The sequence below is a fragment of the Castor canadensis genome, chromosome 19 (genome assembly GCF_047511655.1).
Source record: "Castor canadensis chromosome 19, mCasCan1.hap1v2, whole genome shotgun sequence".
NCBI classification, from domain to species: Eukaryota; Metazoa; Chordata; class Mammalia; order Rodentia; family Castoridae; genus Castor; species Castor canadensis.
The window spans coordinates 28,655,830-28,679,468 of NC_133404.1; the positions used below are offsets into that span (position 1 = coordinate 28,655,830).

At 40.7% G+C, this 23,639-nt stretch overlaps 1 protein-coding gene across 6 annotated transcripts in view; it reads right to left on the reverse strand.

Moving 5' to 3' along the window:
- The window catches only part of Tjp1 (tight junction protein 1), a 263,800-nt gene extending 256,360 nt beyond the window's left edge, over positions 1-7,440 (reverse strand). For all 6 annotated transcript variants that reach the window (XM_074061565.1, XM_074061563.1, XM_074061562.1 and 3 more), the window contains exon 1: positions 7,250-7,440. In XM_074061565.1, the coding sequence (XP_073917666.1) occupies positions 7,250-7,425 (176 nt within the window). In that variant the 5' untranslated portion in view covers positions 7,426-7,440. The remainder of the gene's footprint in view (positions 1-7,249) is intronic.
- Positions 7,441-23,639: the final 16,199 nt, after the last annotated feature.

The following is a 23,639-nucleotide window of genomic DNA, read 5'->3' on the forward strand; positions in this document are numbered from 1 at the left end:
TTTCCCTTAAATTAAGGAAAAATGAGTATCTAGCTTGCAATGCAGTTGTTCTTTTCCCAATTAGGAATTCCATTTTATCATCCCTTCCCTGGTTGGGAAGAAAATATCTTCCCCTCTCCACCCCCACTCTTAACTCTCTCAGGGGACCATGTTTCACTGGTGGGCAGAACCAATGGGACCAAAAGGCAGAAACTGGTCTCAGTCTCTCACCAGCTTCTTGCTTGACTGGCAGGCTCCATTTGCTCCATCCATTTCTCTCCTCTTCACTCACGCTGTTAGGCCAGGCCTGGTTTACATAGCAGGCCCCACTGCCTTAGTTTCTGAGCAGAGGGAGGACACACCTGTCCTAGTCCTGGAGGGTGATGCAGCCTATTTCAGCATGGCTTCAGAGAAGCCCTCATTTGGCTGATAGATGGCACCTGCCCAGATATTATTAACAATCCAGTAAACTGTTCACCATTTAGGTCTTGTTTCCTGTGCATATATTCCCTGGTAGAGGACATCAGGAGAAAGGTAAACAGCAATCCAACTCTATCAATCATGTCACACCTACACTTGCAAACCCCTGCCTGGCTGTTGGCTGCTTTCCAAACCCAGACTGCTAAACCTTTGAAATACCATGGCCAAGTCCTCACACCGTACAGACATCTAAAATTTCACTCTTCCAGAACATTCTTCAGGGATCCCTCTCAGGTACTCCCTCTTTTGGAAAGCCTTCTGATCCCCCATCTTCCCAGAGCTGATGGACCCCGTTCCAGAGAGCACTAGGTATTCATTCTGTCTGTGTCTAACTCAGGAGCTTTGGTTCACAGCCATTTCTGACCACAACCCACTCACAGCAAATAACTCCCAAGTTTATCTACCTTACCATTTTGCATTTCTTATAGAAAAGAACTCAATAATAACAAAGAATTGGGCAAAAATAGATAAATAAGATAGCAAAAATGAGGCCAGGTATGTGTGGTGGTACATGCCTATAATCTCAGCTAATGTGGAAGGCATATGTGGGAGTATTGCAGTCCAAGGTCAGCCTGGGCAAAAAGTACAAGACCTTATTTGAAAAATAAAAGAGAAAAGGCTGGAGGCATGGCTCAAGTGGAAGAGCATCTGCCTAGCAGGAGGTCATCAGTTCAAACATCAGTACCATCAAAAGAATAAAAACAGATGGCAAAAAATGAAGCAGGTATTTGAGAACAAAATTATCCACAAAGTAACACATGCTAATCCTTCTACAAGACAGTAGTTTTAGTATCTCAGCAACAGACAGCCACAACCAACTAGGCAATGCTAGTGAGTGACAGCAAAACATCTTTTCCAGCACAGAGAGGAATTCCAAACAACAGTGTGAGAACAGAACCCGGAGGGCAGCTGGCTTTTAAAGGATGCTGAATCTTCCTAAGGATCCTCCCATAAAAGGTAGTAAAATGCCATTTTTTGCTTATAAATATCAGGCTGCAGAAGCCTTAATAACTCACTTAATAGATTAATAGCAAATGGTCTTTAGTTATCCTTGTAAATAATGATGTGCCTATAAATAATTATATTGCCTATAATTTGCTCATTAAAAAATTACATAAGGAATTGTATGGTAGAACCCTTCCCATCCCACCCGGAGGACCTTATGACCCATGGGTGGATCATGGACCATCTATGGGGAAATATTCTACAAGGTACTTCCTGGTCACTTTGTACCTATTTTCATCTCCTCTCTCTTCTTAGACTGTCATTTCTTGATTGTCTATTTAATCCCAAGAACCAGCATAAAACCTGGTGTCTGACTCTGGGCAAGTTAATGACCTCATTTGTAATACTGGGAAAATACAGCATCCAACTCACAGGGGTGCTATAAATTAAATGACAGGAGGCTTGACAAGCATTTATATAGGACTCTGCAAGTAATAGCTACTGAGTGACAGTTCTTATTCTCAGAGGCTGATTACCAGAAGTCTAACTGAATGACTACATGGCTTCTTATACTTCCCAAATCAAATAACCAGGAAAGATATTCTTAGTCATATAAAGAAAATGAAATGGTCCTCCCTTTCCCCCTAAGATCTGTATAAACACTCCTAAAAAGCACTCAGTGCAAAAATTAAGACTGCTGACAGTAATAAAATTATTATGAAAAGATTTTTTCACATTTCACATAAAAATAGATAGGAGTAATTATTGTTTGGGCCTCATTCCTGCTGAAGGGCAGGGCGAATGTCACCTTATTTAGAAAAAGGTCCTTTGCAAATGTAATTAATGTTCTTGAGATGAGATCATCCTGGATTATCCAGGTGGACCCTAAATCCAATGACAAGTGTCCTTAGAAGAAAGGATGAAAGACACAGAGGAAAAGGCCATGTGAAGATGGAGGCAGAGACTGGAGCGATGGGGCTACAAAGAACTCCTAGAATCACAAGGAGGAAAGACAAGGAAGGATCTACCCGAGAGCCTCGCCCACTGTTTGATTTTGGACTTCTGCCCTCTACAACCATGAAAGAATAAGTTTGTTATTTTCAGCTTCCACGTCTATATGATCATCCACTTTGGTAGCTCTGGGACGTGCAATGCCCTACTCCTTCTTTTCATCACTGGCAATTACAGGAGATCTCCGAAGGAACACAGCAGGCTGCACCAAGTTATATCTGTCTGGGATAGAGGAACAGGCCTTCATCCAGGCCCCTACAGTTAAGTCCAGCAGCTTCTTGTGACTATAACAAACCCTTGAGAAAAACATGCAAAAAGAGGAACGATATATTTCGGTTCTTGGTTTCAGTCCATGGTTGCTTGACTCCATTGTTTCTGGTGGAGAGACGCATGGTGGAACAGAGTGACACACCACATGACTGGCAAGAAGAAAGCAGCTAGAAAGACAGTAGTCTGAGCCAAGGACACCCCTCTCCCCAGTGACTTACTTCCTCCAAAAGCAGGACGAACCAGGTCCCACCTCTAAAATTTCCACCTCACCCACCTCCCAATAATTCTATCAATTATGAATCCATCCATCAGGTCACAGCCATCATTATCCAATCGCCTCTCAATGATTAGATTGGATTCACCAGTTGGGACCAAGCCTTTAACTGAGTCTTTTTGTGTGTGTGTGGGGGGGGGGGGGTAGGTACTGGGGTTTGAACTCAGGGCCAACAACTTGAGCCACTTCACCAGCCCTTTTTTTGGGAAGGGTTTTTTTGAGACAGGGTCTTACAAACTATTTTGGAACTGTGATCTTCCTGATCTCTGCCTCCTGAGTAGCTAGGATTACAGGCGTGAGCCACCAGTGCGTGGCCACGTGAGTCTTTTCAAGGGACACTTCATATCCAAACCATAACAACATAACAGCAATGATTCTCAAAGGAACGCTGCACTCATTCCTACTTCCCATTTCATTTTTCCTTTATTTTTTTTCTTTTTTCAGTGCTGGGGACTGAACTCAGGGCCTTGCACTTGCCAGGCAAGCATTCTTTCACTGAGCTAAATCCCCAACCTACTTCCCATTTCTAAAACACAAAGTGGAGAAGAAGGAGCAAGCAGGAGAAGAGGGTTCCTACAGGCTCCCCCAATAGCGGTTTGCTTTGCTTCCCACCAAAATTGATGCACAAATGTAATACTCCTGAAGGCATTTGCAAAACCCACAGGAAAACCAGAAAATATTGCACAGAGCAAAGCTGATGGATGCAAATACCCAACCTACACAGCAGCGTGGGTCCAGAGCCTGACATCATACCACCCACCCTTTTCACTGGCATAAGCTTTGCAGGCACACAGTCCTTTCACACACACTGCAACAATTCAAAAAGAGAGAAATAGGGATGGAGAGCATACAAATCTTCATAAGCATCTTTTTGATAAATCTGCAACTATCCCATGGCCAATTTTCATAGTACAACCTCACATTTTGTAAACGGGCAGTCGCTGATACACTCAAGGTCTGACATGGGCTGGCTGTCATCTGCTATGGGTCCCCACCTGCCATTATGGAGTTGGGACCTCCTTTTTCTAGCCATGTAACCATGCCTTATGTCTCAAATTCTCCACCTGCATTTACTACCACAAAATGAAACTCTATCTAGGAAAAAATGCCAGAGAAAATAAGAGCTAAATTGATCAGGCAGTTCAATATTCTCCAATTTAAAAAAAAATGAAGGATTATACATCTGTGTTGAAAAGTACCACCCACACCAGAGTTTTTGAAGCATATGCCCTCTGCTTTGCCACTGTGGGAACTAGATTAACCTTTGCAAACTAGCACCAAGAAGAAACTGAAACGTTTATCTGAGACTATGGAAAAGTTTACACAAAATCCACCAGTTTTTTGGAAGCCATCTCCTAATAAGACAGTTTTTAGTCCCGGCCATAACTCACTGCTTAGCAAATGTAAATGTCAAGAATACAAAAGTTAACTAGGTTTTACTTCCTTGGGCCCTCTCTTCACAAATTCTATGTTTGGGGAACATGTCTTCAGAAACGAGCACTCCAAATGATGAAAAAGAATAAACTTTTTTTTCTAGGTTTGTAATCAAATGCTGCAAATACTTAGGCTTACGAACTCCTCAGATACCATCCCTACATCTTTTTAAACTGAATTTCAAGAAAACAGATTCTTTAGCATTCTTCTCTAGTCATGCATTAAGAATTCATTTAAGCTGGGCAACTGTGGTTCACGCCTATAATCCAAGCTACTTGGGAGGCTGAGATCAGGAGGATCCTGGTTCCAGGTCAGCCCAGCAAAAAAGGTTGCAAGATTCACATCTCAATGGGGAAAAAGTTGAGCATGGTGGTGTGTGCATGTCATTCCAGCTAGGCTGAGAAGCTTAAAATAGGGGCATATGGTCCAGGCAGGCCTGAGTGAAAAGCAAGACCCTATAGAGCAAAAAGGGCTGGAGGCATGGTTCAAGTAGTAGAGCATCTGCCTTGCAATTGTGAAGCTCTGAGTTCAAACCACAGTACTGCCAAAAAAAAAATTCACTTATTCATTTACTCAACAAATATTTGTTGAAAAGCCATTTTGTGCCAGATACTTTTTATAAGAGATTTAGCAATGGACTGAATAAACAAAAACCTCCCCTCATGTGACTTATATTCTAATGAAAGAGAAGTCCAGTGCCAGTGGCTCATGCCTGTAATCCTAGTTACTTAGGAGGCAGAGATCAGGAGGAATCATGGTTCGAAGCCAGTCCAGGCAAATAGTTCACCAGACAGTATCTTGAAAATACTAACACAAAAAGGGCTGGCGGAGAGGTTTAAGTGGTAGAGTGCCTGCCTAGTAAGCATAAGGCACTGAGTTCAAACCCCAGTACCACAAAAAAAGAGAGAGAGATAACATAAAAATGAGTAAAATGCATAGTGTGTCAGACATTGATAAACACATTTGAGAAATGTAGGGTGGAAGAAAAACTGCTAGTGCTGACATCCTTTTCCCCATGGACACCATAAATTTGTTACTGTAATAAATTTATGTTATAGTAACATAAATGTTACTGTATCTTTCTCCACAAGAATGACCTATTCTTTTTTTCTTTTTCTTTTTCTTTCTTTCTTTTTTTGAGACAGAGCTTCCCTGTGTAGCCCAAGCTGGCCTTGAACTCAGATCCTCCTGCATCACACTCTCAAATGCTGGGATTTCAGGTGTGTTCCACCATGCTTGGCTTAAGAGTGACCTATTACTCATTTATCTGTTATAAAGTCTTCTTCCATGGTTTTATTTCTTCTTCATTTTTTAGAGGCACTGGGGATAAAACCCAGCACCTTGCACACACTAGGCAAGCCCTCTGTCCCAACTCCCATGGACATTTCTTAATTCAGCGACTGCCAACTTTTACTGGTCTAATTAAAATACCTTTTGCAGAATAAATTTCTTTATTTTTTAAAGAAATGGGGTGAGGGTGGGAATAAAGACACTAACATCTACTAAGCATAGGCATAGTAGGAACAAACTGTATTACTATCAGAGTTGATCTGTGTATAACACCATGAAGTACATAACCAGATTCTCATTTTACAGGGGAAGAAACAGATACTCCAATAACTTGCTTAATGTCACACAGAAAGTGACACAGCTGAAATTTGAACTTTGCTGCCCAGAAACGTCTTTGCTCCACAATGGACCTTTATTTGGATTCTTTTTTTTCCCCCTTAACTCATCCTTTTCTTGGCTGATCAATTTTTGTATACCTTCAATCATTCCTTCACGTTTTATGTAGCAGAAATTACTTCTCCCAATACCTAAAAGCAACATGACTTCCTTTCTCTACAATTCTAGGAGCACATCAGCCTATGTGCCGTGGAATTGAGTAAAATCTTTATGAACTATGCTGACCACTAATTTTAAAATTAAAACGACCACTGATTGTCATGATTACAGGCCTCTTTTTTTCTGCAGCCACTTTTCCTTTACTGGACTGTTTCTTTGGTGATAGAACCTGAAGCCTCGATCCACTGGTATTCCACATGGCGTATTTAGATGCTAATAAAACGCAATGTACAATCCGACAGATGATGGAGTTTGTAACCCAGATGTAGACTATATGCAGGCATTTTCATTTAAAGGTGTCCCTTTCCCTTACCTCAATTGCAGTTTCAGGTGGGAGAAAGCCGAAGGCGTGCTGACGGAATCACGGTCCCCGCCAAGCCATTCTAACCCCACAACTTACTCCCCACCGCGTGGAAGCAGCTTGTCTTTTACTATGTCCCCTACAGCAGACAGAACAGAAAACGCATCTAGCGCGATAATCAATCCGTGGTCCTCTGCAAGAGAGCCTGGCCTGAAACGGGAGCTCAAAGGACCGATCGAGAGGGAGGCCAAGCCTGGGTGCTGAGAGCCGGGTGCCGGGAGCCGGGGTGCAGGAGGCAGGGTGCAGGGAGCTAGTACCGGCGCCCAGATGCGGGAAGCCGGGTGCGGGGAGATTGGGTATGAGAGCCTGGGCGCGGGGAGCCGGGTATGGGAGCCCGAGTGCGGGGAGCGCGCGTGTGGGGAGCCAAAAGCTCGGGTGCTGGAAGCCGGGTGCGGAGAGCCCGGGTGCGGGGAGCCGGTTGCGGGGAGCCCTGTGCGGCCGCTGGGCAGCGCGAGGGTCTCGGTGGCGCTCGGCCCGGGCGCGGGGAAATGGCTGCTGAGCCCGTCTCTGCGCCCCGCCGGGTCGGGCCCCGCGGCCTGGATGCCAGCCCGCCCTCCTGCCCTGCGCACGGTGTCGGTGTCGGTCCCGGTCCGGGTCCCGGTCCCAATCCCCGCCCCGCGCCCCGGCCCCGCGCGCGCCGCCACCCTCACCACAGCTTCCTCTTGAGCGGCAGGAGGCTGCCGCGATTGGAGGGGGTGACGCCGATGGCCATCTGCAGGACCGTCAGGTATTTCTGGTACTTCATCTTGTCCCCGCTCCGCTCGCGGGCAGGGCCCCGCCGCCGCCGCCGCCGCCGCCGCAGACACAGCCCCTCCAAGCGCCGCATAGATCAGCTCTGGGCCATCGGCCGCCGCCCCGTGCGCCAGGCTCCGGCTCCGGCTCCCGCCGATCCCGCCGCCGCGGCCGTGCGTGGCCGAGGCTCCCGCCGCCGTCACCGTGCGTGCCGGCCGCTCTCGCCGCCGCTGTGCGTGGCCCGCCGTCCCGCACCGCCTCCTCCGCTCCACTCCGCTCCGTCCGTGGTGCGCCCCCGGCGGTGGCGCGAGTCATACGCGCGCGCGCGGCGGGGCGTGCGGGGTCCCCGCGAGGGTAGCCCGCACCGCCCAGGGCCCGCACCGCCCAGCCCCGCGCCCCGCCTGCCTCACTTTCTTCAGTAGCTCACCGCGGCTCGTTTCCAGTCGGTTACACCCCCAAAAGAATCCCAGAGAAGGATTTTTTTTTTAATTTAGAATGATCATTTAATGGTTTGTAACCGTCACTTATGTTTTCTACCCTAAAGTGTTTGAGGATTTTACATTTATATATAATAGACCATATCATATATAGTATATATGTATAGTATATGTAAATTTTTCCTGAACCTTTTAAAATTGTGTGAATCCATCCCAAACCCTCTTAATTGATGACTGCAAATGCATAGAGAAAAGAAAAAAAAAATAGAAGGAATGGGCTGAAATTTAAAACTCAATCTTAGGAGTTGTTTTTCAGATCTTCAATAAGGCTTTTCTTTACGTTTCAAGAGGAGAATCTATTTCAATCTCTGTTAACAGTGTAGCTGCTTAGGAACGAGGTTTAGAATGGGGCACCCGGTTAAGAACCGTGTGCATGACAGATCGTTAGTGTAGCCTCAAGCGTCCAGGAACACTGAGAGTTAACGCTGGTGTTTCTTTGTTAAAAAGTAGCAAGAGTCACTTGAGCAGGACTGGCCTTCTGGTATCTCTGTACCCAGGAAGCACTGGGATTGCTCTCAACATTTCATCCTTTGTGCTGCTAATGTGTACAATATCTCAGAGAGATATTCGGTGTAACTTTTCCCCTCACTTGCTCTGAACGTCCCCATTCTTTGTGTCACAACCACACTCCTCATTTCAGTTCACTTCAGTAAGTTCTTTTAAAAATTATTATTAACACCATATTATTGTTGTACGGGGGGCCCATTGCAACATTTTCAAAAGTTCTTACAATATATCATGATCGAATTCACCCCCTCCACCATTTTTCTCTATCATCCTCCCCCATTCCTGGAACAGTTTCAACAGGTCTCATTTTTTCATTTATTTACACGAGTACGTAATATTTCCACGATATTCATCCTCCTACACCCTTTCCTTATATCCTCTCCCTTCCCACTGCTACCAACCCCCAGACAGGACCTGCTTTACCTTCCTGTCCTTTGGTTTTGAAAAAAAGACATTTTTGGTTGTTTAGGATAGCTATACAGGGAGTTCCCTTGTGACATTTCCATGTATATATGTATTATAAACCGAATTGGTTCACCCCCTCTATTTCTCTCCTTCTCCCTTAGTCCCCTTCTTGTGATTTCAACAGGTTTAAAAATTCTATGTTCATTCTTGTATAGAGAGTATATCAACCATAGTCAATTTTTTTTTGTGGTACCGGAGCTTGAACTCAGGGCCTTCACCTTGAGCCACTCCACCAGCCCTATTTCTGTGATGCATATTTTGAGATAGGGTCTCCCTGAACTATTTGCTCGGGCTGGCTTTGAACTGCGACGCTCCTGAGCTCTGCCTCCTGAGTAGCTAGGATCACAGACGTGAGCCACCGGCGCCAGGCCATAGTCACCTTCTTCACTTTTGCTGGCTTACATCGCTAGGTCTGCTCAAAGTCAATTTCCCTTCATGATTGCCTGTTATGTTCATTTCAGTTATATTCAATTCAAATTTCACCTGAACGCTATCATTGTTTTTTTGTTTGTTTGTTTGCTTCACTCTTTTTTTTTTCTTCCGGTATTGGGGTTTGAACTCAGAGCCTCACGCTTGCTAGGCCAGCCCTAGCTTTCATTTATGATGATCAATTTCCTCTTTCACTTATCCATATTTATTGCATAACGCTGGAAAGATTTATTACTGATAGAAAAAGAAGCAGCACAACTGCGCACTTGGCTAAACTGATGCTCAATGACCAGTCCTGGGCAGACATGAAAGAACTGCTATGATTGGTTATCAATCACTGACAGACTTTGAAAGAACTTCTGTGATTGGTCTCTGGTCATGATGGCCATCTATTATTTAGGAATTTGTGAGCTACAGAGCTAGCGAAGGAGTTTGAATTACTTGTAGTTGCTCAGAGATAATATGGCATGGTAACTGAAATTTTAGCCATGTAATTGAGAGACTGGTGTTTAAAATGTCACTGATATCAGGCATATCTGAACCCATGGGACAAGTACTCCCTATGTTTATGTGTGTGTGTAATGTACATATGAAGACTAACAGTAACAGTGCCTGTTACTATAAATGTTCAAATTTAAATTATCAAATGTTCAGTGTATCCTTCCTGTGCCTTTATTTAAACACTTCATTTTCAAATTAATTAACACATGAGATTAGAATGAAACAATTTCCCTCTGGTTTGCTATCCCAACATTATTTCACAATCACTTAGGTGGGAAACAGGTCTAAATCTTTCTCACTTGCATTTATCCAGAAGTTTGAGCTCTCACATAAATTGAGGAATTGGCAAGTCTTTGACACTTCAAATGTGTACCCGTGCATGGGAGAGGGCCGTGATCGGGATTTTTTTTTTTTAAGTACTGAGGATTAACCGCTGTGTGTTAGGCAAGTGTTCTACCACTGAGCTACACCCATACACACTTTATTTATTTTTCAAATTTTGAGATAGGGCTGAATTGCCCAGGCTGACTTCAAACTTGCAATCTCCTGCCTCAGCCTCCTGAGTAGCTGGGATTACAAGAGTGCACCCTCTCACCCGGCACATCACAAACACCAGGACCCATCCTTACATATACACGATTCCTCAGGTACATCACCTTGTCATATTTCTTGTAGGATATCTGATGAAGATGCTACATTGTACGCAAGGATTTACACAACTGGACGGGGGATCTATTCGGGATACGCAGAGAAAAATAAATGTGAGAGAAGCATTCACTTGATAGAAACTCTGCTTTGCCATTAAAGGGAGAACTCTGGCAAAATGGCCCAAACCAGCCTTTTCAGAATTACAGAAATTAGCCAAAGACTAATCCAAGGCGTGTTTATTGACGATAAAGTGGTGAGAGCAGTGAGCTTTATGGCATTTTGATATTCATAATCCCCATCGTTACTCCCCAGCTCTGTAGTAGTCTGCAGTAGTCTTGTAAACCAACAAATCTCACCAGTACAGTAGCACTGAAAACCAACTGACCAGCAGCCTCTAGGGGACAGGGGTGGTGAAGAATGAGTTTAGTTCTCAAAAGCCCCATCTCCAGAAGACGGTCATTATTTGACTTTGAAAAGTTCCATTCACAGGGCTTGTCTTTATTTGCTCTGTGAAAACAGCCTAATCCCTACAGCATTTGTCAAAAGCAATAGTAGCAGCTGGGCACTGGTGGCTCATGCCTGTAATTCCAGTTACTCAGGAGGCAGAGATCAGGAGGATTGCAGTTCAAAGCCAGTCTGGACAAATAGTATGCAAGACCCTATCTCAAAAAACCCTTCACACACACACAAAAAAAAAAGGCCGGTAGAGTGGCTCAAGGTTAAGCCATGAGATCAAACCCTAGTACTGCAAAAATAAAAAACAATCAGTAGCAATTCTCTACCCTCCTGGCTACCTGACATGGTGGAACCATCTGGAATTATCAAGCAGATAACTAAAAAATTAAAAGGAAAAGTGGGAAATATGAGCCTATAAAGTTCCTTAAAAATCTCTGACATATTTCTGAAATTCAGAATGCCATGCAGAAATACAGCCTGTTCACATGTTCAGGAAACACCTGAGAAGGTCCTAATCTCTCATCGCTAGCTGACCACGAGGTTCTGCTATGACCACGAGGTTCTGTTAAGGAAGAGCAGCAGACACCCTACCAGAATGGTGAAGGCATGTTCCATCACAGCAAAGCCTGGGAGACTTATTAGTTCCAAACATTTAAGAAAATCTCTGTCCAGTCATTAGTTGAACACTAAGTTACCCCAGCAGAAACTTCAGTGACCACACAGAACAGAGAGTTTATAGAAATAGTCCTAAAAAGTCCTAAACACACAAAAAAGATTAGCAATTCATAATGGACAATGGGATATGATTTCTAGAATTGCCATATTATTTCTTTAATGTCCACTTTTCTTTTTTTTAAATTCATCTATTCATATGTGCATACATTGTTTGGGTCATCTCTTCCCCCCTCCCCACACACACCCTCTCCCTCTGCCCCTGTCCCGCCACCCTTGCTAAAATGTCCACTTTTCAACCACAAGTTACACAGAATGCAAAGAAACAGAACCTAAATTCAGGGAGGGAATGTGGTTAATATATTACCTAGAGTAAGCCAGACATTGGGTTTGCTGGACAAAGACTTTAAATCAACTATTAGAAATCTGTTCATAAAACTAAAGGAAACCATGTCTGAAGAACTGAAGAAAAGTATAATAATGTCTTATCAAATAAACAGTATCAATACATAAAAGTTTCTAAAAACAAAAACTCTGGAGTTGGGGCATACAAAGACTAAAGTGAAAAATTCTCTAGTGAATTTCAATAGCAACACATCTGAACTGGGAGAAATAAGAGTCAGTAAACTTGAAGATCCGTCAACTGAAATGACTTATCAGTTGAGGGATGGAAAGAAAAAAATGAACAAAACTTCAAACCTATGAGAAACCATGAGTATACCAAAATATGAATAAAGCCCTAGAAAGAGACAAGAGAAAGGCGTTCAAAGAATAGTTGAAGAAATAATGACTAGAGACTTCACAAATATAAAAATATTAAATGCACATTCAAGGGGCTCAAAGCCCCAAGTAGGACACACTAAAAGAAGTCCTCAGCTATACACATAATAGTCACCTGTTGAAAGCCAAAGATAATGAGAGAACCTAGAAGCAACAAGAAAAAAACTCATTACCTACAAGGGATTCTCAAATCAGATTAACAGCCAAATTCTCCTCGGAACCCAAGGAAGTCAGAGGACTCTGGGAAGACATATTTAAAGGGGTGAATGGAAAAATATTGTCTACCCAGAGTTCTATATCCAACAACAATATAATCCAAAAAGGTGAACAGAGGGCTGGCGGAGTGGCTCAAGTGGTAGAGCACCTGCCTAGCAAGCACAGCCCTGAGTTCAAACCCCATACCACCAAAAAAAAAAAAAAAAAAGCAATTTAGACATTCCTAAGTAAAGAAAACTTAAAGAAACGATCACTAACAGGCATGAACTTCTAGAAATACCAAAGAGAGCGCTTCAGACTGAAATAAAAGGATTTTAAACAGAAATTTAAATCCACATGAAGAACTTAAGAGCACTGATAAAGATAACTAGCTACATATTATGTTTATAAATAAGACAGTATAAAATAGTTTTGCTTTTTTTGGGCGGTAATGGGGTTTGAACTCAAAATCTGCACTCTACCACTTGAGTCAAACTCCCAGCCTTTTTGCTTTCAGGTTATTTTTCTGATAGTGTTTTGGTCCAGGCTAGCCTCACCAGTCCCAGCATAATAGCGAGACCCTATTAGAAAAACAAGGCAAATTTGGAATAAAAGGGAATGCCCTTTTATTGCAGAAATAAAAAAGATTATAAGGAAATACCACAGATATATGCTAATAAATTAAATAACTTAGATGAATAGGAAAAATTCCTAGAGAAACAAAACTACTGAAATTGACTCAAGAAAACATAGCCCATATAGAACTGTAATAAGCAAAAAGATTGAATTGGTAAAATAATAATTTAAAAACTTCCACCAAGCATAGGGGTTTTGTCCATTTTGTTCACACCTTGTATCTCCAGTTCCCACTGAGAATAGTACCTGGGATTAGTAATCACCCAAAAAGGATCTATTGAACTTGAGCAAGGTCATGAATGCAAAGTTAAAGACTTGAGGACTTTTCATAAAATGTGCCATTTTTGAGATAATAGGATAAGCTACCTATATAGTTTTGCATGCCATGTAGATAAGCATTACGGCTGGAAAGTTGACATTATTTTATGAAGTCAAAGAAATAAAAATTTGTGCTAGCTTTCAGAGGACAGCCAGTACTTCTAAGGAAAATGAGGGAGCAAGACCCAAGGGAAATAGTCCATCTCTCAACAAGCAAAAAATTCAGAATTGCACACCTGAACCTATTGCCCCCCTTTATACTAAAACAAGGGTGTCCACATTCTTTTGACTACCGCCCATCAGGAAGAAGCACATTTTATTTTTAATTTTAACTTTTTTATTTACAGTACTGGGGATGGAACCCAGGGCCTGGTGCGTACCAGGCAAGTGCTCTACCACTGAGCTGTAACTCTAACCCCATTTTAAATAGTGCTCCAAAACACCACACACACACACACACACACACACACACACACACACACACACGAACCAAATGTTTTGGCAAACAGTATTTTACCTTACTACCTGAGTTAAATTTGTCTGATGTCTTTTATTTGATTTTTTAAAATCTTAATCACTAAATTTATTTTCTCAAAACTGTAGCTCATATAGCTCAACTCTAAGATGTGCCTGTGACTCATGCCCCATGTCCTTGCTTATGGTGGTGCTCACGCATACTTCAAGCTCCTCCACCAGCAAGAAGCATCTGGGCTTACTACTCTTTTCATCTCTAGTTAAGAGCACCCAATAATCATTCCTTCCAGACTTCTCTCTGTGGCCTCTGGAATGCTATTTCTGTGAATCAAGACACCCTACAGTCTTGGCAGTTTGCTGGTACATTCTTTTCAGTTCCTATCCTTGCTTGAAGCTGGACTGGGTCCTAATTCAGTGCCACCTTCCAATGGGGGAATGTGTTTGATGTCTTGTGCCTCACATGTCTTAAGGAATTCCAGAGGTGGGGTGAATTTCTTTTTTGCTAGTACTGCCTCTTCTAAACCATTTCTTGTTCTTTTTCATACCCCCAAACACAGCAAACAATAAGAAAAACCTAAAAATTGACTCCTCTGAAGTTTATGCCCATAAAATATACCACCTTCTTCCTCTCTTTCATGATTATTTATTGACTTCCTCTCCACTTCTGTTTCTGGCATGATTTTTAATTACTTCATCATCCACATCTAGCAGTCTTGCCTGCTAGTTCCTCGTCTTCATCCTTTCTAAAGAACTATTCCCTGCTTTACCTCAGCCAACCAGTCCTGTGGTTTACTTTAGGCCTGAGCCATAAACTCAAAAGCCACTAGGGCAAAGCACTTACTGCAAGTGAGCGAAGGCCAGGTGTCAGTCAACAGAGAGCAGAGGAAGCTGTGACCTCCCTGTGTGGTGACGGTCACTCAGCTCCAGCCAGTTGCTGTGGAAATGTTAGACTACTATTTCTATGTCTTCCAATTCAGGGAAGCTCAGATTTTCATCCTCTATCTCCCAAATTTTAAATCATAGAGACAGGATGTATCTTCAGTTTAAAGAGTGTGACATTAAGAAATGTTTTCTTCCTTGAAAATCAGCTCAAAAGAACAAGAAAGGAAAACTAAAATCTCACCTTCATTGAAACATGAAGATATCTGAATCCAGCCACAGGGCAATGCCATCAAGAAGCAAGCTCACTGGCATTGCATAGCCATGCAATGCTAAGAAGTGAACTGGGTATACGAGATACCACAAAGGATGGGTGAGTCGAGGGAGATAGCAGATGTTGAAAATAGGGGAGTTATTTGAAAGCTGGACTGGGTTACCTTTATCCTCTCTAGTGTCCTTTCTCAGCCCACCAGAAATGAGGGAGGGTTCCCAGCAGAAATACTAGGGGTTGGTGTCACTTACAATAGGGTAGGCTCCCAAACTGAAGGATGAGAAGAGATTTCCAGGAAAGTCTGTGTGCTGAGAGATCAGATGCTAAACTCCCTCTGCCTCTCCAGCTCCAGAATGCTGGCATCCTCAGACAGAGATTTACATATTACCCCATGTAGATCATCAACTTTTTTTTTTTTTTGGTGGTACTGTGATTTGAAATCAGGGCCTCATGCTTGCTATGCAGACCCTCTACAACTTGAGCCACTCTTGCAATCCTGCTTTATTTTTTTACTCAGTCCATGAATTTCTTCTTTTATTTTTCAGTGTTGAGGATCAAACCCAGGGCCTCTCACATGTAAGGCAAGAGAGCACTCTACCAATGAGTTTTCCTTCCTTATACAACTTTTTATCTTACCTGGAGTTAATAGTTGCATTTATTTTCAACTTTAGTTTTTCCTAGAACCCATGGCTATGTCTCCAACAGTAGTGTGAAAAGCTTTGCAATGCAATTTGCCACGTACTCAAGACAGATTCTGCGGTTTCATTCCCCCTGCCCCCTGGACTCAGATCTCCTGAAGCCTACCATCGTAATGTTCCAATCTGTAGAGAGTTTGCCTTCAAGGTTCAGGCCATGCTGCTGTCCTAAATATTGCCTTTCTCTTTCTCCTATGATGGATTCTCATATCTTCTTTCTTGGTTTACTTATTTGTTTTGATGGATAATCTCTTCTAGTAACTTCCTGAGGAAGAGTACATGAGACATAGATCTTTTGAGATCTCAAATCCCTGAAAAGTCGTGGTTTTATCATCATCTTGATCCATTATTTGACAGGTTTACCATCACGTTGATTTATTACTTGAGCAGGTTGTAAATTAATTTCATTCAAAATTTTAACTCCTTGCTTCATGCTCTTCGAGTTTCCAATGCTGACGTGAGAAACACAGGGAACCACATGGCTGAGTACAGACTTGCTCCTTTGATTTCTTCCCATTCTTTGGAAACTTCTGAATCTTCTGGTTATCACAGTATTCTAACATTTCAAATCGTATGCCTTCGACCATGGGGACCCCTTTCATTTAAAAATATGTATGCTCTTTAGTTGGGCGTGAGCTTGTGTAATCATTTTTTTGATATTTTCCTCTCTACTCTTGCTTTCTTGACTTTTTCTGAAACTAACTCCTTATTAGCTAGATTTCAGGTTTCTTGGTTCAGTCACCTAATTTTCTCATCTTTTATCTGCTAGTTTTATCTGCTAGTTATTGGTGTTTCTATTGTTTTGTTTCTGTTGACTTTACTTTCTGGAAATTTTCTCTATCTTCTATATTAGAGTTGTTCAAAGAGACTGAACCATTAAGATATACCCTCATATTCTGGCCATATCACCAGGGGAGAGGGAGAAGAAATTGGCTTCTATGATTATAGAACCTTGGTAAATCCAAAATATGCAGGGTCAGCTGGCAGGCTAGAGATCCAGGGAAGAGTGCAATTTGAGTTCAAATGCAGTCTACTGGCAGAATTCCTTCTTGGTGGAGGTCCATCTTTGTTCTGTGAAGGTATTCACCACATTGGATGAAGCCGACTCACATTTTGGAAGGTAATATGCTTTCTACAAATTCCACCAATTAAATATTAATTTCATCCAAAAAAAAAAACCTCCTTTACAGAAATGTCAAAAATAATGACTGACTAAAGGCCAGTAAAATTGACACGTAAAATTAACCATCACGAGTTCACTCCTTGTTAATCTATCACTCATATATATCTCCTTAAAACACACCTAATCTCTAAAGACACCATACTTCTATCTACCATTAAAAAACTATATATACAACCAAAAATATACAAACCCTTTTCCTGGAAGAGAATGCAAACTCCTGGAATCATACTTATGGTTTTTCTTGGTAACCCATGACTTAAATATTATGATGTAAAGTTAACAATTCTTAAAAACACCAATATATCTTATGTCACATGATAAAGGAATAAAGGTGAGGGTACAACAAAAAATACACACAAACTATCCAAACATATTCATAACCCAATAAGGAAAAAATACTGATGGCAATTACAGTCCTGATTTCTGTAACTGGTTACACGCTATTGATGGCATTCACATTTATATTTCTTTTTCCCTCAGCAAGACCCTTCCTCAGTTGTGATTCTTTACTCAGTAAATTGTTGCACACTTTCATTCCTAAAGGGTCTGGGCCATAAGTAGTCCTTCTTGAATTGGGATGTAGTTTTCCACTGGCTTTAATGACAGACTATAGCATGAGATGCTTTAAGGGACATTTTGAATTCCAGACATCCTCTTCCTTACCTCTCTTGTAATCAACAATGTAGATTAGTGGTCCGATTTCTCCTTGATAGTCAGGATCAATCACTCCAAGCCAGTACAATAATTCTTTTCTTTGCCTGCTGATTCAGAGGCTGAATAACAGTCTTGTGTGTGTGTGTGTGTGTGTGTGTGTGTGTGTTTATTCATATGTGCATACAATGTTTGGGTCATTTCTCCCCACTTCCTCCACCCCCTCTATACCCCCCCGCAGGGGGGTACCTGGCAGAAACTATTTTGCCCTTATCTCTAATTTTGTTGAAGAGAGAGTATAAGCAATAATAGGAAGGAACAAGGGTTTTTGCTAGTTAAGGATAGCTATACAGGGAGTTGACTCACATTAATTTCCTGTGCGTGTGTGTTAACTTCTATGTTAATTCTTCTTGATCTAACCTTTTCTCTATTGGCCTCACTTGCTTTTAAGGTATCTGCTTTAGTTTCTCTGCATTAAGGGCAACAAATGCTAGCTAATTTTTTAGGTGTCTTACCTATCCTCACCCCTCCCTTGTGTGCTCTCGCTTTTATCATGTGCTCAAAGTCCAATCCCATTGTTGTGTTTGCCCTTGATCTAATGTCCACATATGAGGGAGAACAGGATTTTTGGCCTTTTGGGCCAGGCTAACCTCACTCAGAATGATGTTCTCCAATTCTATCCATTTACCAGCGAATGATAACATTTCGTTCTTCTTCATGGCTGCATAAAATTCCATTGTGTATAGATACCACATTTTCTTAATCCATTCGTCAGTGGTGGGGCATCTTGGCTGTTTCCATAACTTGGCTATTGTGAATAGTGCTGCAATAAACATGGGTGTGCAGGTGCCTCTGGAGTAACCTGTGTCACAGTCTTTTGGGTATATCCCCGAGAGTGGTATTGCTGGATCAAATGGTAGATGAATGTTTAGCTTTTTAAGTAGTCTCCAAATTTTTTTCCAGAGTGGTTGTACTAGTTTACATTCCCACCAGAAGTGTAAGAGGGTTCCTTTTTCTCCACATCCTCGCCAACACCTGTTGGTGGTGTTGCTAATGATGGCTATTCTAACAGGGGTGAGGTGGAATCTTAGTGTGGTTTTAATTTGCATTTCCTTTATTGCTAGAGATGGTGAGCATTTTTTCATGTGTTTTTTGGCCATTTGAATTTCTTCTTTTGAGAAAGTTCTGTTTAGTTCACATGCCCATTTCTTTATTGGTTCATTAGTTTTGGGAGAATTTAGTTTTTTAAGTTCCCTATATATTCTGGTTATCAGTCCTTTGTCTGATGTGTAGCTGGCAAATATTTTCTCTCACTCTGTGGGTGCTCTCTTCAGTTTAGAGACCATTTCTTTTGTTGAGCAGAAGCTTTTCAGTTTTATGAAGTCCCATTTATCTATGCTCTCTTTTAGTTGCTGTGCTGCTGGGGTTCCATTGAGAAAGTTCTTACCTATACCTACTAACTCCAGAGTATTTCCTACTCTTTCCTGTATCAACTTTAGAGTTTGAGGTCTGATAATAAGATCCTTGATCCATTTTGAGTTAATCTTGGTATAGGGTGATATACATGGATCTAGTTTCAGTTTTTTGCAGACTGCTAACCAGTTTTCCCAGCAGTTTTTGTTGAAGAGGCTGCTTTTTCTCCATCATATACTTTTAGCGCCTTTGTCAAAGATAAGTTGTTATAGTTGTGTGACTTTATATCTGGGTCCTCTATTCTGTTCCAGTGGTCTTCATGTCTGTTTTTGTGCTAGTACCTTGCTGTTTTTATTGCTATTGCTTTGTAATATAGTTTGAAGTCAGGTATTGTGATACCTCCAGCATTGCTCTTTTGACTGAGTATTGCCTTGGCTATTCGTGGCCTCTTGTGTTTCCATATAAATTAATGGTACATTATTCAATCTCTTTAATAAATACATTGTAATTTTGATGGGAATTGCAGATTACTTTTGGGAGTATAGACATTTTTACTATGTTGATTCTACCAATCCATGAGCATGGGAGATCTCTCCACTTTCTATAGTCTTCCTCAATCTCTTTCAACAGAAGTTTATAGTTTTCCTTGTGGAGGTCATTCACATCTTTTTTTAGGTTTACACCTAGGTATTTGATTCTTTTGGCGGCTATTGTAAATGAAATTGTTTTCATATATTCTTTCTCAGTTTGTTCATTATTAGTGTATAGAAATGCTAATGATTTTTCTATGTTGATTTTATATACTGCTACCTTGCCATAGCTATTGATAGTGTCTAGGAGCTTTTGAGTAGAGTTTTTTGGGTCTTTAAGGTATAGGATCATGTCATCTGAAAATAGGGATATTTTGACAGTTTCCTTACCTATTTGTATTCCTTTTATTCCTTCTTCTTGACAAATTGCTCTGGCTAGGAATTCCAGTACTATGTTGAATAGGAGTGGAGATAGTGGGCATCCTTGTCTAGTTTCTGATTTTAGAGGGAATGGTTTCAGTTTTTCTCCGTTAAGTATAATGCTGGTTGTAGGTTTGTCATTATAGCTTTTATAATGTTGAGGTACTTTCCTTCTATTCCTAGTTTTCTTAGAGCTTTTATCATGAAATAGTGTTGGATCTTATCAAAGGCTTTTTCTGCATCTATTGAGATGATCAAGTGGTTTTTGTCTTTGCTTCTGTTAATGTGGTTTATTACATTTATTGATTTTCATATGTTGAACCACCCCTGCATTCCTGGGATGAAGCCTACTTGGTTGTGGTGAATGATCTTTTTGATGTGTTGTTGAATTCAGTTTGCCATTATTTTATTGAGGATTTTTACATCAGTGTGCATTAAGGAGATTGGCCTATAGTTCTCCTTTTTGGAGGTGTCTTTGCCTGGTTTTGGGATAAGTGTAATACTGGCTTCATAAAATGTGTTAGGCAGTTTTTCTTCCCTTTCTATTTCATGGAACAGTTTAAGGAGGGTAGGTATCAGTTCTTCTTTAAAGGTCTGACAGAATTCAGCAAAGAATCCATCAAGTCCTGGACTTTTCTATTTGGGGAGACTCTTGATTGCTGCTTCAATTTCATTTTGCTTTATAGATCTATTCATGTGATTAATATCCTCTTGGTTCAGTTTTGGATGATCATATGTATCTAGAAATCTGTCCATTTCTTTAAGATTTTCAAATTTATTTGAATATAAGTTCTCAAAGTAGTCTCTGATGATTTCCTGGACTTCCATGGTGTTTGTTGTTATCTCCCCTTTGCAGTCCTGATTTTACTAATTTGGGTTTTTTCTCTCTCATTTTAATCAGGTTTGCCAGGAGTCTGTTGATCTTATTTATTTTTTCAAAGAACCAACTTTTTGTTTCATTAATTCTTTGCATGTTTTTTTTGGTTTCTATTTCATTGATTTCAGCTCTTATTTTTATTATTTCTCTCCTTCTATTTGTTTTGGGATTTGCTTGTTCTTGTATTTCTAGGAGTTTGAGATGTATCATTAGGTCATTGATTTGAGATCTTTCAGTCTTTTTAATATATGCACTCATGGCTATAAAGTTTCCTCTGAGGTCTGCTTTTGCTGTGTCCCATTCATTCTGATAGGTTGTGTTTTCATTTTCATTGACTTCCAGGAACTTTTTAATTTCCTATTTTATTTCATCAATGACCCATTGTTCATTAAGCAATGAGTTATTCACTTTCCAGCTGTTTGCATGTTTTTTGTCTACTTTTGTTGTTGAGTTCTAGTTTTATTGCATTGTGATCAGATAGAATGCATGATATAATTTCTATTTTCTTATATTTGCTGAGGCTTGCTTTGTGCCCTAGGATATGATCTATTTTGGAGAAATTTCCATGGGCTGCTAAGAAGAATGTATATTGTGTAGAAGTTGGATGAAATGTTCTGTAGACATCAACTAGGTCCATTTGATCTATGGTATATTTTAGATCTAGGATTTCTTATTGATTTTTTGTCTGGATGACCTATCTATTGATGATAATGGGGTATAAAGTCTCCCACGACCACAGTGTTGGAGTTTATATATGCTTTTAGGTCTTTCAGGGTATGTTTGAAGAAATTGGGTGCATTGACATTGGGTGCATATAGGTTGATAATTGTTATTTCCTTTTGGTCTATTCCCTTTTATTAGTATGGAATGTCCTTCTTTATCTCATTTGATCAATGTAGGTTTGAAGTCTACTTTGTCAGAGATAAGTATTGCTACTCCTGCCTGTTTTGGGGGGCCATTGGCTTGGTAAATCTTCTTCCAGCCTTTCATCCTAAGCCTATGCTAACTTCTGTCAGTGAGATGGGTCACCTGTAAGCAAAAAATTGTTGGCTCTTCCTTTTAAATCCAGTTCATCAAATGGTGCCTTTAAATGGGGGAATTAAGTCCATTAACATTAAGTGTTAGTACTGATTGGTATGTGGTGATTCCTGTCATTTAGTTGTCTTAGTTGTTTGAAGGTTTGATTGTGTGTGCCTAAGTTGAGATTACTCTCTATTTTCTTGCTTTTTCTTTTCCTGTAGTTTGGTGCTGCCTGCCCTTTCATGGTTATGTTGGGTTTCACTTTCTGTGTGCAGAATCCCTTGAAGAATCTTTTGTAGTGCTGGCTTTGTGGTCACATATTGTTTTAGTTTCTGCTTGTCATGGAAGACTTTTATTGCTCCATCTATTTTGAATGATAGTTTTGCTGGGTAGAGTATCCTAGGGTTGAAGTTATTTTCATTCAGTGCCCGGAAGATCTCACCCCAAGCTCTTCTTGCTTTTAATATTTCTGTTGAGAATTCTGCAGTGATTTTGATGGGTTTACCTTTGTATGTTATTTGTTTTTCTCTCTTACAGCCTTCAATATTCTTTCTTGGGGCTCTGTACTTGTTGTTTTAATGATAATATGCTGTGGGGTAGTTCTATTTTGGTCTGGTCTGTTTGGTGTTCTGGAGGTCTCTTGCATCTGTATGGGAATAGATTTCTCTAGATTTGGGAAATTTTCTCTTATTATTTTATTGAGTATATTATGCATTCCCTTTGCTTGCACCTCTTCTCCTTCTTCAATGCCCATGTTTCTCAGGTTAGGTCTTTTAAGGAGTCAATGAGTTCTTGCATTTTCTTTTCACAGGTCTTTAGTTGTTTAACTAATAGTTCTTCAGTTTTTCCTTTAAGTACCATTTCATCTTCTACTTCTGAGATTCTCTTCTGTTTATTCTATTCTGCTGGATTGGCCTTCCATTTTGTTTTGCAATTCTGTTTCATTCTTTTTTCAGAGGTTTTCCATATCCTGAGTTTCTTCCTCTTTAATGTTGTCTATTTTCACCCAGAGTTCATTTATCTCTTTATTAATCATGTTCTTTGTTTCATTTTGATGTTTATACAGTGCTTCTATGGTTTCTTTTATTTCTTCTTTTGCTTTCTCAAATTCTCTATTTTAGTTGTCTTGGAATTTCTTGAGTGTCTCCTGTACATTTTGGTTGACCATATCCAGTATCATCTCTATAAAATTCTCATTGATTACATGTAGGATTTCTTCTTTTAGATTATTATTGTGGGCTTCATTGGGTTCTTTGGCATAGTTTACCTTCATTTTGTTTCAGTGGATCTGAGTTTCTGTTTTCTTCATTTCCCTCTGGTTCCTGTCCTAATTTTTTGTTGTGGGAAAACTGGTTTCCCTGTTTTTTCTGTCTTCCTGTCATTGCCCTTGGTGTTGTTATTGTCACTGTAGTGTGTGCAATTAAGTATTTTCTAGCTTGTAATATTAACAATGGTGATATTTAGGATGGAAAGGTGAGAGGAGAGAGAAAGCAAAGAAGTTAAAGAAAAAGGGAAAAACAAATAAACAAACAAGAAAAAACAAAGCAAACAAAAAGTTTCAAAGATATAAACAGGGAGAGATAGTGTACTAATCAACAGTAAGCTAAACAGGCATTAGAGGGACAGAGAGAGGACTGAAAAGAGAAAAAAAAAACTCCAAGTTCAAATGCAATAAAGTTTCAGTCTTAATAATTTTGGTGTTAGTCCCTCAGCCTCCAATCCTGTAGATGTTGTCTCAGAAGTAGTTCTGTCATTGTCTCATTGAAGGGGAAAAAAACCAAAAAACCAAAA